A 14,049-nucleotide genomic window follows, 5' to 3' on the forward strand; every position below is an offset into this window, starting at 1 on the left:
TTTAGAATCAGCTAGAGAGTTCTCAAAAACTTTGATGGCCAGGTCACATTCTGTATCAATTAAATCAAAATGTCCTGGTGTAGGAGCCAGAACGGGTAACTTATGGGTTTAAGGGGTATCAATTATTCAGGTAAGTATTTTTTCTTCCAAGAATAATAAGTATTCTTGCCAAAATGGCCTTTTAAGGAGTTAAGAAGATGGTTAGTCTTAATTAGTAATTACAAAATTCTAAATCTAAAATACATTTGCCATCATTTTTTAATCATTTAAAAATCATACTTTCTATAAAACATATTTATAAAACAGTCATAAATACCTGCACTGGGGCTTTGTTCAGCTACCTGAGAGTTCTTATTCTTTGCAGAAGAAAGTCTTGTTAGACAAGGTTTTGATCCAAATGTTGGAAATATGTCTGACCTACAATGAAACAAAGTAATTTCAATAAACATTGAAGATCTAGAGCTATTCAGCATTCATATATCAAACATTCTCTATACTTTTATTAACTCACTAAACTTTGATAGTGAGGCAGCAACAAGTATGATAAACTATGGCTAAGAATATTTCTTATTGGTATTCCTATTGCACCTTTTGAACTTCCAACCTTTTCAACATATGGTCAATCCGTAATTATTCATGAGAGGATTACCAAAGGAAATGAAGACACTACAATTTGTGCTGTTTAATCTTTCTTTGGGTAAGGGGATAAAAAAAACCTGACCTGGGGCTTCCCTGGTGGCGCAGTGGTTGAGAGTCCGCCTGCCGATGCAGGGGACACGGGTTCGTGCCCCGATCCCGGAAGATCCCACATGCCGCGGAGCGGCTGGGCCCGCGAGCCATGGCCGCGGAGCCTGTGTGTCCGGAGCCTGTGCTCCGCAACGGGAGAGGCCACAGCAGTGAGAGGCCCGCGTACAGCAAAAAAAAAAAAAAAAAAAAAAAAAACCTGACCTAAAGACAGTCCATTCCAGAACTAAGCCAAATGATTCTAATCATCTAGTATATTATCTACCTTCATACATAATATAAAAATAGGGACTTAATAATATTATAAGAGATCAGCAACAAGTGAGTTTTAGCAAACGCCGCTGTCTTCGTGGACTATTTTTTGCTATACTTTCTTGACTTTATAAAGGCCTACAGGCCTTGTTTCACAAAGAAAGTAAACTGAAGAATATTAAGTCTGTACATAAAGGGAATTGTTTAAAATCAGTAAGAGCTAAAATGCCAATAAGTCAGTGATGGATATTATTAAGAAGAGATTTTACAAAGAAGTACAATTCTTAGTAGTTGGGTAGGCATATTTGTTAATTGGCCTAGTGAGAAATCAATGTTAAATATTTTAAAAGAGTAATTTCTCTAGACTAGATGACTGTCAATTTACATTTATATTGAGGGTATTTGACTTAGATGAAAGAAAATAGTTCAGTCTCTAGAAAGTGGTTCTCAATAATTTTTCCTTCCCAACCCACGTAAGGATGAAAGCTCTGCAGAAGTACTAGTGACTTTCTTTGGCCATGATTCTTAAGGCAGGATGTAAGCTGGTTGAGAATAATTGCTCTTAAACTAATAAAATAAAATGTGGAAATACTAAATTCATTAAAGATAATTCAGTCCACAAATGAGGGTATACTGAACTCCTTTCTCACGGAGTTTAATATCTGAAGAGAATAACTATGAAACAATATTGCGAATAGTGAATTCTAAATGTTATATCAACAATATAAAATGAACTTTCCTTCCCAATTGCGTTCCAGATTACAGAACCTTGAAACTGTAAGAATATGTAACATAAAATTTCACATTCATGTAAGATAAAGGAAAAACTTTAGGTCTAAGAGATAAATGTATATATTTTAAATGTCTGGTAACTTAATGTAAACATAATTGCTTCACCAGCCCACATAGCCATTCCAAATTCATTTTGTAAATATATTGCATTACTCTACATAGGTAATTACAACAAAGGAATTTCCAGTAAGAAAAAATTTCCAACTGCAAAATAAGCTGCTGTTTCAGCTAAAAAATGTGGGAAAGGAAATCATGGAATGAGACAAACCTCTCACAATGGGACACAAAAATTTGGTTTAATTCTATGAACTGCTGAAATAAAAAACCCTTTTACATTAATGTTCAACAGAACATCATCTCTCCTTGGATTATGTAATCTCTACCTATTAGAGGTTCTAGTTCACTTAAGTAAAAATAATTTAAATTTAATTTTAAATATTTACCTCTATATGTCAACATGGTATGGATAAAATCAAAGGAAAATGAAATTAAACAGACTGACAACACCAAAGGTTAATAAGGATGTAAAACAACTGGAACTCTCATACATTGCTGACAGGAGTATAAAATTGCACAAGCATCTTAGAAAACTGCTTAGCACTTATTTAAAAAGTTAAATGTCCATCTACCCAAGACTTAGTAATTCTACTCCTAGGTTTTTGTCTAAAATAAAGAGGAATACACCTGAAACACAACATTGCAAATCAACTATAGTCCAATATAAAATAAAAAAATAAAATTTAAAAATAAAATAAAATACAATAAAGAGGGAAAGGATTCCCCAAAATTCTAGAATAGGGTCACAGAGATTTTCAGAAATCAAGGTAGGATCACTGTTTACGATTTAAAGGTTATTGAGGGGGCTTCCCTGGTGGCGCAGTGGTTGAGAGTCCGCCTGCCGATGCAGGGGACACAGGTTCATGCCCCGGTCCGGGAAGATCCCACATGCCGTGGAGCGGCTGGGCCCATGAGCCATGGCCACTAAGCCTGCGCGTCCGGAGCCTGTGCTCCGCAGCGGGAGAGGCCACAACAGTGAGAGGCCCGCATACCGCAAAAAAAAAAAAGGTTCCTGAGGTAATCTGGAAAAGTTTGTCGAATTGCTATGCTGTCAGTGTGGGGTGACCAGGACTCTAATTCTAGCACTGCTGTGGTAAGGAAACTCCTAAGAGGGCTGCAAAAGCTACTGCATGGAGTCCTAAACTCACACAAGATAATGGAATAACAAAATATAAGAAATAGTTGGGTAATGGCTGGGTGGAATTTATCCATCGATTAGAGGAAACTGGTGCTGAGTTTTAAACGAAAACAGTAATATCAGCTATCGGTCAATCGTCAAAGAGTCAATGATACAGAAAAGAGCTAAAGGACAAGGAATATTAGAATAAATCTTAGATAGGCATAAGAATAAGTGGGGCTTTGGGACTAGGATTTATATTAATTTAGTTGGGGTTGTGTTCTGTCTCTCCACCACCACCCCAAACCAAAGCCAACCAAGGTAATATCTGTAAATTTTCTGTTGTCTTTTAAATGTATTTCAACGTTTCAAAAACTAGAAAATGGTCTTAAAGTTTTTTTTAAAAAATATGATATTAGAGCTTCAGACTACAAATTACAGATCAGAATTCATTTAACATATCAAAAAATAAAATACATTATTCTCTTCCCCTGGGGAGTTGTTGACAGAGAAGAAGTCAAAGATTCTTGGCTGTAAACTCCACTTTCACTGTAAGAGCTGATGTTTGGAGAGGAAGATCGAGATGGAGAGTCCACAGTCAAGTCGAGCTTAATTGCAGAATCAGGGCTTTCAAGATCAGAAGTACTGCCACTCAGTTTTGCTCTTTTCTTAGCTGCACTATTACGAAGGGACCTAAGAGAGCTCTGCATCTAAAAAAAAATAAAACAATTAACTTTACAAAATAATTATATAAGTAAAAGTTATCTTTAAATTTCAAACTCCAATAACTATACCTAGCTAGCCACTCTCCAACCCAATACTAACAAGATGGATGTAAACATATCTGTACATAGTATAAATACAGATTTCATCACTCAGGTATTTATTTATAAACAACTTCCTAGGTTATAAGTTCCTTAAGAGGAAGGATCTCAAGATATTATTCACCATGGTATTTCCAGCACTGGGTACAATGACTAATATATTGTAAAAATTCATTCATAGGTCAATCACTGAATCAGATGGTAGCACAGTTGAAGTCACAGAGGTCCATCTAACCTTAGGTCAATAGTGTGCTGATGTGGCTATTTAGAAGTTCTATGAGAAGTTCAGCAAAAAGTAATCAGCTTTCTAAATTTGAAGTTTACATCAAGCTTGCCAGTGTTAGAGTTCAGAGAATAATAGATCATCGTATATAACTTCTGAAGACAAGTATTTATAAAAATGCAGAGTAGAGATCTTTATCACATATATATTAAGTTTGGGAATAGAGCCTTGAACAAATTAAGGAACTCAGAAATATACATAAGCTGTGTTTTGCTTATATTTTGATTATAACAATTATAATAGTTGATTCGATAGTACAGCCACTTCCCTAGTAAATCCTTGGAAGGTTGAATATCCAAAAACATTAGTATCCACGTATATTTACTAATGATTATAAAAAAGAAATTACCCTTTCAAGTACCCACTAAAAGGGCTATTTTTTTTTTTTTTTTTTTTTGCGGTATGTGGGCCTCTCACTGTTGTGGCCTCTCCCATTGCGGAGCACAGGCTCCGGACGTGCAGGCTCAGCAACCATGGCTCACAGGCCCAGCCGCTCTGCGGCATGTGGGATCTTCCCGGACCGGGGCACGAACCTGTGTCCCCTGCATCGGCAGGCGGACTCTCAACCACTGCGCCACCAGGGAAGCCCTAAAAGGACTATTTTTAAGTTATCATAAAAAACAATATGTAGGATCAGATGAAATTTATGAGTTACACAGGAAAATGCCTCTTCTGTAAGTTTGTTTCCTGTAAATAAATTCCCTTCATAGTACCACTGGACTCTGACTGGAAAAACAAAAGCAAAAAGAAAAAAACAAGAAAAGATTTTACAAGCCATTAGAAGTTGGAATGACTAATTAATTCATTAAGAACCAATTTTGATTCTTTATAAGTTAGTTTTACACATGCTTAATGTTAAAGAAATGCTTTTTAAATGAATATGCATTAATTTTTTTTGAGCAAACTATCAGTACATGATGCCTTACGTCTTAAAAACAGGCTAAAATAAGACCACAAAATATCATCATTGGGTGTTTCAGTTTACATAGTTAATGTAAAACACTTTTCAACCTGACATCAGGCAAACTGAAATGATAAAAAGGAAGCATCTGTGGAAATAGTGCTCTGAATCCAAAGTAACATAGCAGCCACATCCCTTCTCTGGCATAATCAATATGTAGAGTTATCATATTGGCAATACATTTTTATAGTATAAATGGAGTGATCTAGGATTCAAAGATGAAAATACAATATGATGTCAATTTCATAAAGATAAATAAACTTGCACGTATGCACAAGGGACATGCTCAAGAATGTTTACTGCAGCATAGTTTGCAATAGCAAGACTAGAAATAAGCCAAAATCAATTATATGAATACATTATAAATATATCAAAATACTACTATATCAATATAAAAAGTACATAAATACATAAAACACACAAACTAATGGTAACAGTGGTGCCTCCAGTGAAGAGGAAAAAGAAACTGGATTGGGGAGGGAACTATGTTATGTTTCATTTATTAAAAAAGTAGGAAACAAAAATGACAAATTGTTCATTTGGTAGGGGTTAGTGCATGGGTATATTGCTATATTATCTGTACTTTTAATTTGAAAAGGAATAATATATGCACAGAATACTGGAAGGGAAGACACTAGAGTGACAGTGATAAATTATTCTGGGTAGTGGAATTTGGTGTGATGAATTTGCTTCTTAATACTTCACTATAGTTTCCACGTTTTCTATTGTGAACATAAAATATTTTTACAAATAAGACACCATGTTATGGGATAAAAAGTACTTGATTTTTCCTTAAATAACAACTATTATTTATAGACAATTACAAGCATTTAAAAATTACTGAAAATATTTGGTTCTAACCTCTTCTTGATCCAAATCTTTATCCCTGATATTTAATTCTGAAAGATCAATTTTAAGACTATCTTTTTCACTCTTCCAAATGTCTTCTGGCTCTTTCTTTTTGGGTCCCACTGTACTTAAATCAGCTTTATCAGGCAAAAGGCTGATACCCCGTGGTATGGGAGGTACAGGCTTGGTCCCATTTAAGCCTCGTCGGGAAGATGGTGATCTCACCAAGGCAGGTGTAAGTTGAACTGGAGAAGGTTTCCCTTGAGAATTTTCTCCTGCATGAAAAAGACATATTTTACTTTTTTTTTTCGACTTCATGTTGAAAAACAGTTATCAATAGCATTAAAATCACAAGTGTTTAGGATTAGGTGTTTTTAAATTAAAAAGCACATTATATTTTACTAGAAATAAAGATTGCTACTTCTTAAGATGAGATAAAAATATCAGTGTCCCCTAACAAGTATAACAAAAATGGACCACCCAAAATCCTTTCATATCAAATAAAAATATTATATACCAAGTGAATCTTTTTTTTTTTTGGCCGCGCTGCATGGCTTGTGACATCTTAATTCCCTGACCAAGGATTGCACCCGCACCCTTGGCAGTGAAAGCACAGAGTCCTAACCACTGGATCGCCAGGGAATTCCATGAAATTTCTTCATACACATCATCATGATTAATACTTGTAAAGTCCATAATAAGCTAGAAGGGTTAATTATCTGGCTTGATATAACTATGTAAGCAACACTTGAATGACTACTATGTGCAAAGCAGTAATACTGGGCACTAGGGAGAACAAGTTGAATAATGTCTCAGCTTTCAATACAATATCTGATTTTGGAGGAAAGACAAATACAGAAATAAATTAAAGAAGAGAATGACGACAGTGCTAAGAGAAAGTAATAAAATCGGCTGACTATGCAATAAATTGACCTTATGATTATAAACTGGAACATTTGTGTTGTAGGGTAGTTTAAAGGTGAAATATCTGACCTCAGGGGCTAGGGATAGAAAAGCATTTGGGACATGGGGCTTGCCTTTAATAGACTTCTTATTTTGAGACTGAATCTGTCTTAAGTAAGCTAACATGCTAATTTTATGATTTTGGACTGGGCTATTGTTAAGAAAAGAATATTTTAGTTAATAGCAAGTAGTAGAAAAACCATCAAAATAATTTTAACAGAGACGTAATTTTAACAGAGAGTAGTCAATAAATGTTGAATAAATACTAGACATTATAATAAATATATGAATGATATTTTATATTTGTAAAGCTAAAACTTGTCAGTAGGATCTCAGGCTGTTCCTGTTCATGTACATTATAAAGCATTATTATTTGTTTAGTTCCGAAAAAGGATTTTGAAGTGCCAATATAAGAAAAAAAAGAAATGAGAATTTCAATTGAATTTTATATTACACATTTGATCTATTTAACATTCTGTTAAAAATTTCTTAAATATTTACTAATTCAGAGAAATAAAACACAATTTACCAGCTTTTAAAGATCTAACAACCCGAACTTCAAAGTAATTATTCGAACATACAAATAAATTTGAACAAAGTATTAATTTTTACCATCATGTATACCTGTATGATCAGATGACTTTTGGCTGACAAGCTTTTTCTGCGGACTTGGCTTTGAAACTCCTTCAAAGCTTTGAAGAGGCCAGGAATTTGAGAAATTAACGGAATTATCTTGGGACTTCTTTGGAGATACAGTAAGAGACGTGTGCTTTGGACTAGTTCGAAGTGATGAGAGAGGATAGGATGGATGAATGAAGCCTCCTGAACTTGGATTTGGACCAGAGTATGATGAAGTACATTCTGTCTGACTACCAAATGTTTGCTGTGTCTTACTGCCAAAATTTAGGCTAGCATAAACTGTAATAAAACAAAAGAGAATGTAATTTATTTATACACATCTTCTAAGAGTTTTAAGTTTTCTTGCTTTTCACATTCAGGTTTTTAATCCCATCTGGCATTTATATTTTTGTACGATGTGAGGTAAAGACCTAAGTTAACTTTCTGCTATATAGATAGTCCAGTTTTCCCAATGCCACTTTTTGAGTCACACATCGTTTCTCTTTCATCTATAAATCTCCCATATGTATATTTAGGTCTATTCTTAGGTGCTTCTTATTGGTTGCCTTAGTCTTTTTGTCTGTTCTTGCACTAGCACCACAATGTTTTTTATTTATCATCATGCTGATAGGATGAGTCTCCTTCCATTTTTTTTCCAGTTTTATTGAGAGATGGTTGACATACATTACTGTATAACTTTCAGGCATACACCATGATGGTTTGATATATATATATATATATACATTGTGGAATGATTACCAAAATAGGTTCAGCGAACATCTACCTTCTGACATGGATACAATAAAAAGAAAAGAAAAAGGAAAAACAAATTTTCTCTTTGTGATGAGAACACTTAGGATTTATTCTCGTAACAACTTTTCTGTATGCCACACAGCAGTGTTAACTCTAGTAATCATGTTGTCTCCTTCCATTTTGATCTTCTTTAGAATTATCTAGGCCATTCTTGGTCCTCCATTCTTTCATATGAATTTCAGGATTAGCCTGTCAGGTTCCATAAAAGATCCTGTTGAGATTTTGACAGAAATGACACTGAGTCTCCTTGTTTAAAAATATAGGATCTCTTTTAATTTATTCAGGCTTTCTTTCATGTCTCTCAAAAAAGTAGTTTAGTTTTCATAATAAATGGTATGCAAATCTTCTGTTAGATTTCCAGATACTTACGCAGTTTGTTGATACTATAATCTTTCTTAAAAACTACATTATCTGAATGTTGCTGGTGTCTGGGAGCTTTATTGACCTTTCCTTTCAGGTTTTATATTTGGCAACCTTGCTAAATTATTTATTATTTTAATAGTTTTCTGTATATCCTTTTGGATTTTCTACATAGATAATTAATCCAATAATGGTAATAATGATAATGATGAAGACTATGATGACAATGATGAGAGCTAATATTTATTGAGCTAATGTTTATGTGCCAGGTGGTGTTCCAAGTACTTTATATGCATTAACTAATTTAATCCTCACAACAATTTTGTGGGGTTGGTACTATTCCTATTTTATAGATAAAAAAATGACAGAGTAAATTGCTAAAAATCGCACACTAGGAAATTATAAAGCTGGGATATGAACTCAGGCACTCTGGCTCCCAAGCCTGTGCTTTTAACCACTACATTGTACCATGTTTTATCTGCTTAGAAAGGTATAATCTCCCAAGACTGAACCAGGAAGAAACAGAAGATATGAACAGACTAATTACCAGTACTGAAATTGAGTCAGTAATTTTAAAACTCCCGACAAACAAAACTCTGGTACCAGACAGCTTCACAGGTGAGTTTTATCAATTCACCTATCCTCAAACTATTCCACAAAATTACAGAGGAAGGAACACTGCCAAACTCATTCTATGAGGACAACATCACACTGATACCAAAACCAGACAAAGATGCCACAAAAAAAGAAAATTGCAGGCCAATATCACTGATGAACATAGATGTAAAAATCCTCAACAAAACACTAGCAAAAAAAGTCCAGCAATACATTAAAAGGATCCTACACCATGATCAAGTGGGATTTATGCCAAGGATGCAAGGATTTTTCAATATCTGCAAATCAATCAATGTGACATGCCACATTAACAAACTGAAGAATAAAAACCTTATGATCATAGCAAGAGATGCAGAAACAGCTCTTGATAAAATTCAACATCCACTTATGATAAAACCTCTCCAGAAAGTGGGCATAGAGGAAACATACCTAAAGCTACTGAAGGCCACATATGACAAACCCACAGCTAACATACTCAGTGGTGAAAAGCTGAAAGCATTTCCTAAGATCAGGAACAAGACACAGATGCCCACTCTTGCCACGTTTATTCAACATAGTTTTCAAAGTCCTAGCCACAGCAATCAGAAAAGAAGAAGAAATAATAAGAATCCAAATTGGAAAGGAAGAAGTAAAACTGTCACTGTTTGCACATGACATGATACTATACACAGAAAATCCTAGAGACACTACCAGAATACTACTAGTGCTCATCAATGAATTCAGTAAAGTTGCAAGATACAAAATATACAGAAATCTGTTGCATTTCTATACAATAACAACAAACTATCAGGGAATTCCCTGGTGCTCCAGTGGTTAGGACTCTACGCTTTCACCGCCAAGGGCCTGGGTTCAATTCCTGGTAGGGGAAGTAAGATCCACGAGCCGTGTGGCACAGCCAAAAAACAAACATGAAAAAACTACCAGAAAGAGAAATTAAGGGGCTTCCCTGGTGGTGCAGTGGGTAGGAGTCCGCCTAGCAATGCAGGGGACACAGGTTCGAGCCCTGGTCCGGGAGGATCCCACATGCCGCGGAGCAGCTAAGCCCATGTGCCGCAACTACTGAGCCTGTGCTCTAGAGCCCGCGAGCCACAACTACTGAGCCCGCGTGCCACAACTACTGAAGCCCACGTGCCTGGGGCCCATGCTCCACAACAAGAGAGGCCACCACAACGAGAAGCCCACACACTGCAATGAAGAGTAGCCCCCACTAGCCGCAACTAGAAAAGGCCTGCGCGCAGCAATGGAGACCCAATGCAGCCAAAAATGAATAAATGAATAAATAAATTTTAAAAAAAGAAAGAGAAATTAAGGAAACAATCCCATTTACCATTGCATCAAAAAGAATAAAATACCTAGGAATAAACCTACCTAAGGAGGTAAAAGACCAATACTTGGAAAATGATAAGACACTGATGAAAGAAATTGAAGATGGCACAAACAGATGGAAAGATATACTGTGTTCTTGGATTGAAAGAATCAACATTGTTAAAATGACCATACTACCCAAGGCAATCTACAGATTCAGGGCAATGCCTATCAACATACCAATGGTATTTTTCATGGAACTAGAACAAAATTTTTTTTTAATTTGTATGAAAGCACAAAAGATCCCGAATAACCACAGAGCTGGAGGAATTACACTCCCTGATTTCAGACTATATTACAAAGCTATAGTCATCAAAACAGTATGGTACTGGCACAAAAACAGACACACAGATCAATGGAACAAGATAAAGAGCCCAGTAATAAATTCATGCATTTATGGTCAATTAATCCACGATAAAGGAGGCAAGAATAAACAATGGAGAAAAGACAATCTCTTCAAATAAGCAGTGCTAGGAAAACTGGACAGTTACATGCAAAAGAATGAAATTAGAACATTTCTCTAACATCATATACAAAACATAGACTCAAAATGGATGAAAGACCTAAATGTAAGACCGGATACTATAAAACTCCTAGAGGAAAATATAGGCAGAACACTCTTTGACACAAATCGCAGCAGTATTTTTTTGGATCCAACTCCTAAAGTAAAGGAAATAAAAGCAAAAATAAACAAATGAGACCCAATTAAACTTAAAAGCTTTTATACAGCAAAGGAAACCATCAACAAGCGAAAAGACGACCTACTAAATGGGAACAAATATTTGCAAATAGTATGACTGATAAAGGATTAATATCCAAGCGTATAAACAGCTCATATAACTCAACACCAAAAAAACAAACAACCCGATTAAAAAATAGGCAGAAAAACTGAATAGACATTCTTCCAAAAAGGAAATGCAGATGGCCAACAGGCACATGAAAAAATGTTCAACATTGCTAATCATCAGGGAAAGGAAATGCAAATCAAAACCACAAGGAGATAGATATCACCTCACACCTGTCAGAATGGCTATCATCAAAAAGAACACAAATAACAAATGTTGGCAAGGATGTGGAGAAAGGGGAACCCTCAGACAGTGTTGGTAGGAATGTAAATTGGTGCAGCCACTGTGGAAAACAGTATAGAGGTTTCTCAAAAAATTACAAATAGAACTACAATATGACCCAGCAATTCCACTCCTGGGTATATATCTGAAAAAACCCCAAAAACTCTAATTTGAAAAGATACATGCACCCCAATGTTCACAGCAACATTATTTACAATAGCCAAGATATGGAAGCAACTGAAGTGTCCAACAACAGATGAATGGATAAAGAAGATGTGGTATATATCTACAATGGAATACTACTCAACCACAAAACAGAATAAAATTTTGCCATTTGTAGCAACATGGATGGACTTGGAGGCTATTATGCTAAGTGAAATAAGTCAGACAGAGAAAGATAAATACTGAGTGGTATCACTTACATTTGAATCTAAAAACTACAACAAACTAGGGCTTCCCTGGTGGCGCAGTGGTTGAGAGTCCACCTGCCGATGCAGGGGACACGGGTTCGTACCCTGGTCCAGGGAGATCCCACATGCCGCAGAGCGGCTGGGCCCGTGAGCCATGGCCGCTGAGCCTGCACATCCGGAGCCTGTGCTCCACAAGGGGAGAGGCCACAACAGTGAGAGGCCCACGTACCACCAAAAAAAAAAAAAAAAAAAAAGAAAGAAAAAAGAAAAATACAACAAACTAGTGAAGGTAACAATAAAGAAGCAGACTCACAGATATAGAGAACAAACTAATGGTCACCAGTGGGGAGAGGGACAGGAGGGGAGGGGCAATATAAGTGTAGGGGGTTAAGAGATACAAACTATTATGTATAAAATAAGCTACAAGGATATATTGTACAATGCAAGGAATATAGCCAATATTTTATAGCTATAAATGGAATATAACCTTTAAAATTTGTGAACCACTATATTGTACACCTGTTTCTTACATAATATTGTATTGGGTTGGACAAAAAGTTTGTTTGGTTAATGAATATGCTGTTCAATAAAGTTCTTGGTGAAAATGAAAAATTTGTCTTTTATTTTTACTTAAAACCAAATGAACTTTTTTGGCCAACCTAATAAATCAACTATACTTCAATTTAAAAAGTCTATTTGTAATCTTTTAGAGGTTCCCTCAAATTTTCCTTAAAATTTTTTGACGACTTTCTAAGACAACAGACCTAGCTTATGTATATAACAAATAAAACATTTTTCTGAAGACTTAAATGACTATGTATATCATGTATCATTTACTTTTAATTCATATCTGACATGCTTAGGACCTCTACTTCTACCTAAATCTTATTGGAGACTTAAGTGGTCACAAATTTACATACACAACCTACTAGTAAGTTAAACCTTGACCTTAGAAAAACATGATATTCCTTTAGTAGCTGCTCTAACAAGTATTCTGAGAGGTTATAAAAACCAGAGCTACTATGAAGATCTGATTAAACACTGAGAGTGGAGGTAGTCTACAAAAGTAATGTAATCATTCCGGGATATCCAAAACAGGAAGAGGCTAAGCAACACAGAGAAGCCTCTCTGTTTCTACTAATCACCAGTCACAAAGGTATCTCATGCAGATTTGGGAAAAAAAAAACCTATATCATTAAGAAAGATAAACTATTTTATTGGGAATAACACCATAAAGAAAAACTTTATGGAGTCATGTGGCCCTTTGGAGTGGGTGGAGGAAAGGATGGCTAAAGTGTAAGTGCTTTACTATTAACTAAATCTTCACTAATTTCTAATGAGCATTATATTTTCATCAACAAATAAAGACAGAAGTACAACCCTATCACTCAAAAAATTTTAGTAAAGGATATACAACAAAATCAAAATATCTCTAGAAATATTTGATTTGATTCTACTAAATAATAATTGATATAGCTATTAATTAGCATAGAAATTGAAGAAACATCTTCATATCCAAAATTCATATGACTGACAGCCAGCCTCAAACCCTCCCTTTTGTTCTATATCTTATAAATATGTAAGATATCTGAAATGATAGCTAGTCAGGAAGTTATGGTTCCTAACAGGAGCCATAATAAATTGTTTAAAATTTAAAACTGTTATGGAAAATAACTGTCTTCTGCTAACACAGTAATCCTTAATGGATAATTTTATTTCCAATTACTTGGTATTAAAATGCTCATCTGTACCATGAATTTCTAAGCTCTCTAATTTTAATTAGTCATATATATATATATCAAGATTACTAAATCTAACATTTTAGGATAACAGTTATAAAAAATTTGATTAAAAAAAATTTTTTTAAATACAACATCCTTTTCTGTAATGAGTATAATTACCCAAAATAACACATAAAGTAGATTTGGAAACCCCACATAATAATTATAAATCATCTGT

General features: G+C 35.0%; 1 protein-coding gene across 1 annotated transcript in view; it reads right to left on the bottom strand.

Moving 5' to 3' along the window:
- Window positions 1-14,049, bottom strand: part of TOGARAM1 (TOG array regulator of axonemal microtubules 1) — a 78,006-nt gene that overhangs the window by 43,984 nt on the left and 19,973 nt on the right. Inside the window, exons 4-7 of the mRNA XM_060096282.1 lie at window positions 7,467-7,760; window positions 5,892-6,154; window positions 3,440-3,672; window positions 317-417 (exon numbers count right to left, since the gene is read on the bottom strand). Of these exons, the coding sequence (XP_059952265.1) occupies window positions 317-417; window positions 3,440-3,672; window positions 5,892-6,154; window positions 7,467-7,760 (891 nt within the window). The remainder of the gene's footprint in view (window positions 1-316; window positions 418-3,439; window positions 3,673-5,891; window positions 6,155-7,466; window positions 7,761-14,049) is intronic.

This window comes from Mesoplodon densirostris, chromosome 4 (genome assembly GCF_025265405.1).
Source record: "Mesoplodon densirostris isolate mMesDen1 chromosome 4, mMesDen1 primary haplotype, whole genome shotgun sequence".
NCBI classification, from domain to species: Eukaryota; Metazoa; Chordata; class Mammalia; order Artiodactyla; family Ziphiidae; genus Mesoplodon; species Mesoplodon densirostris.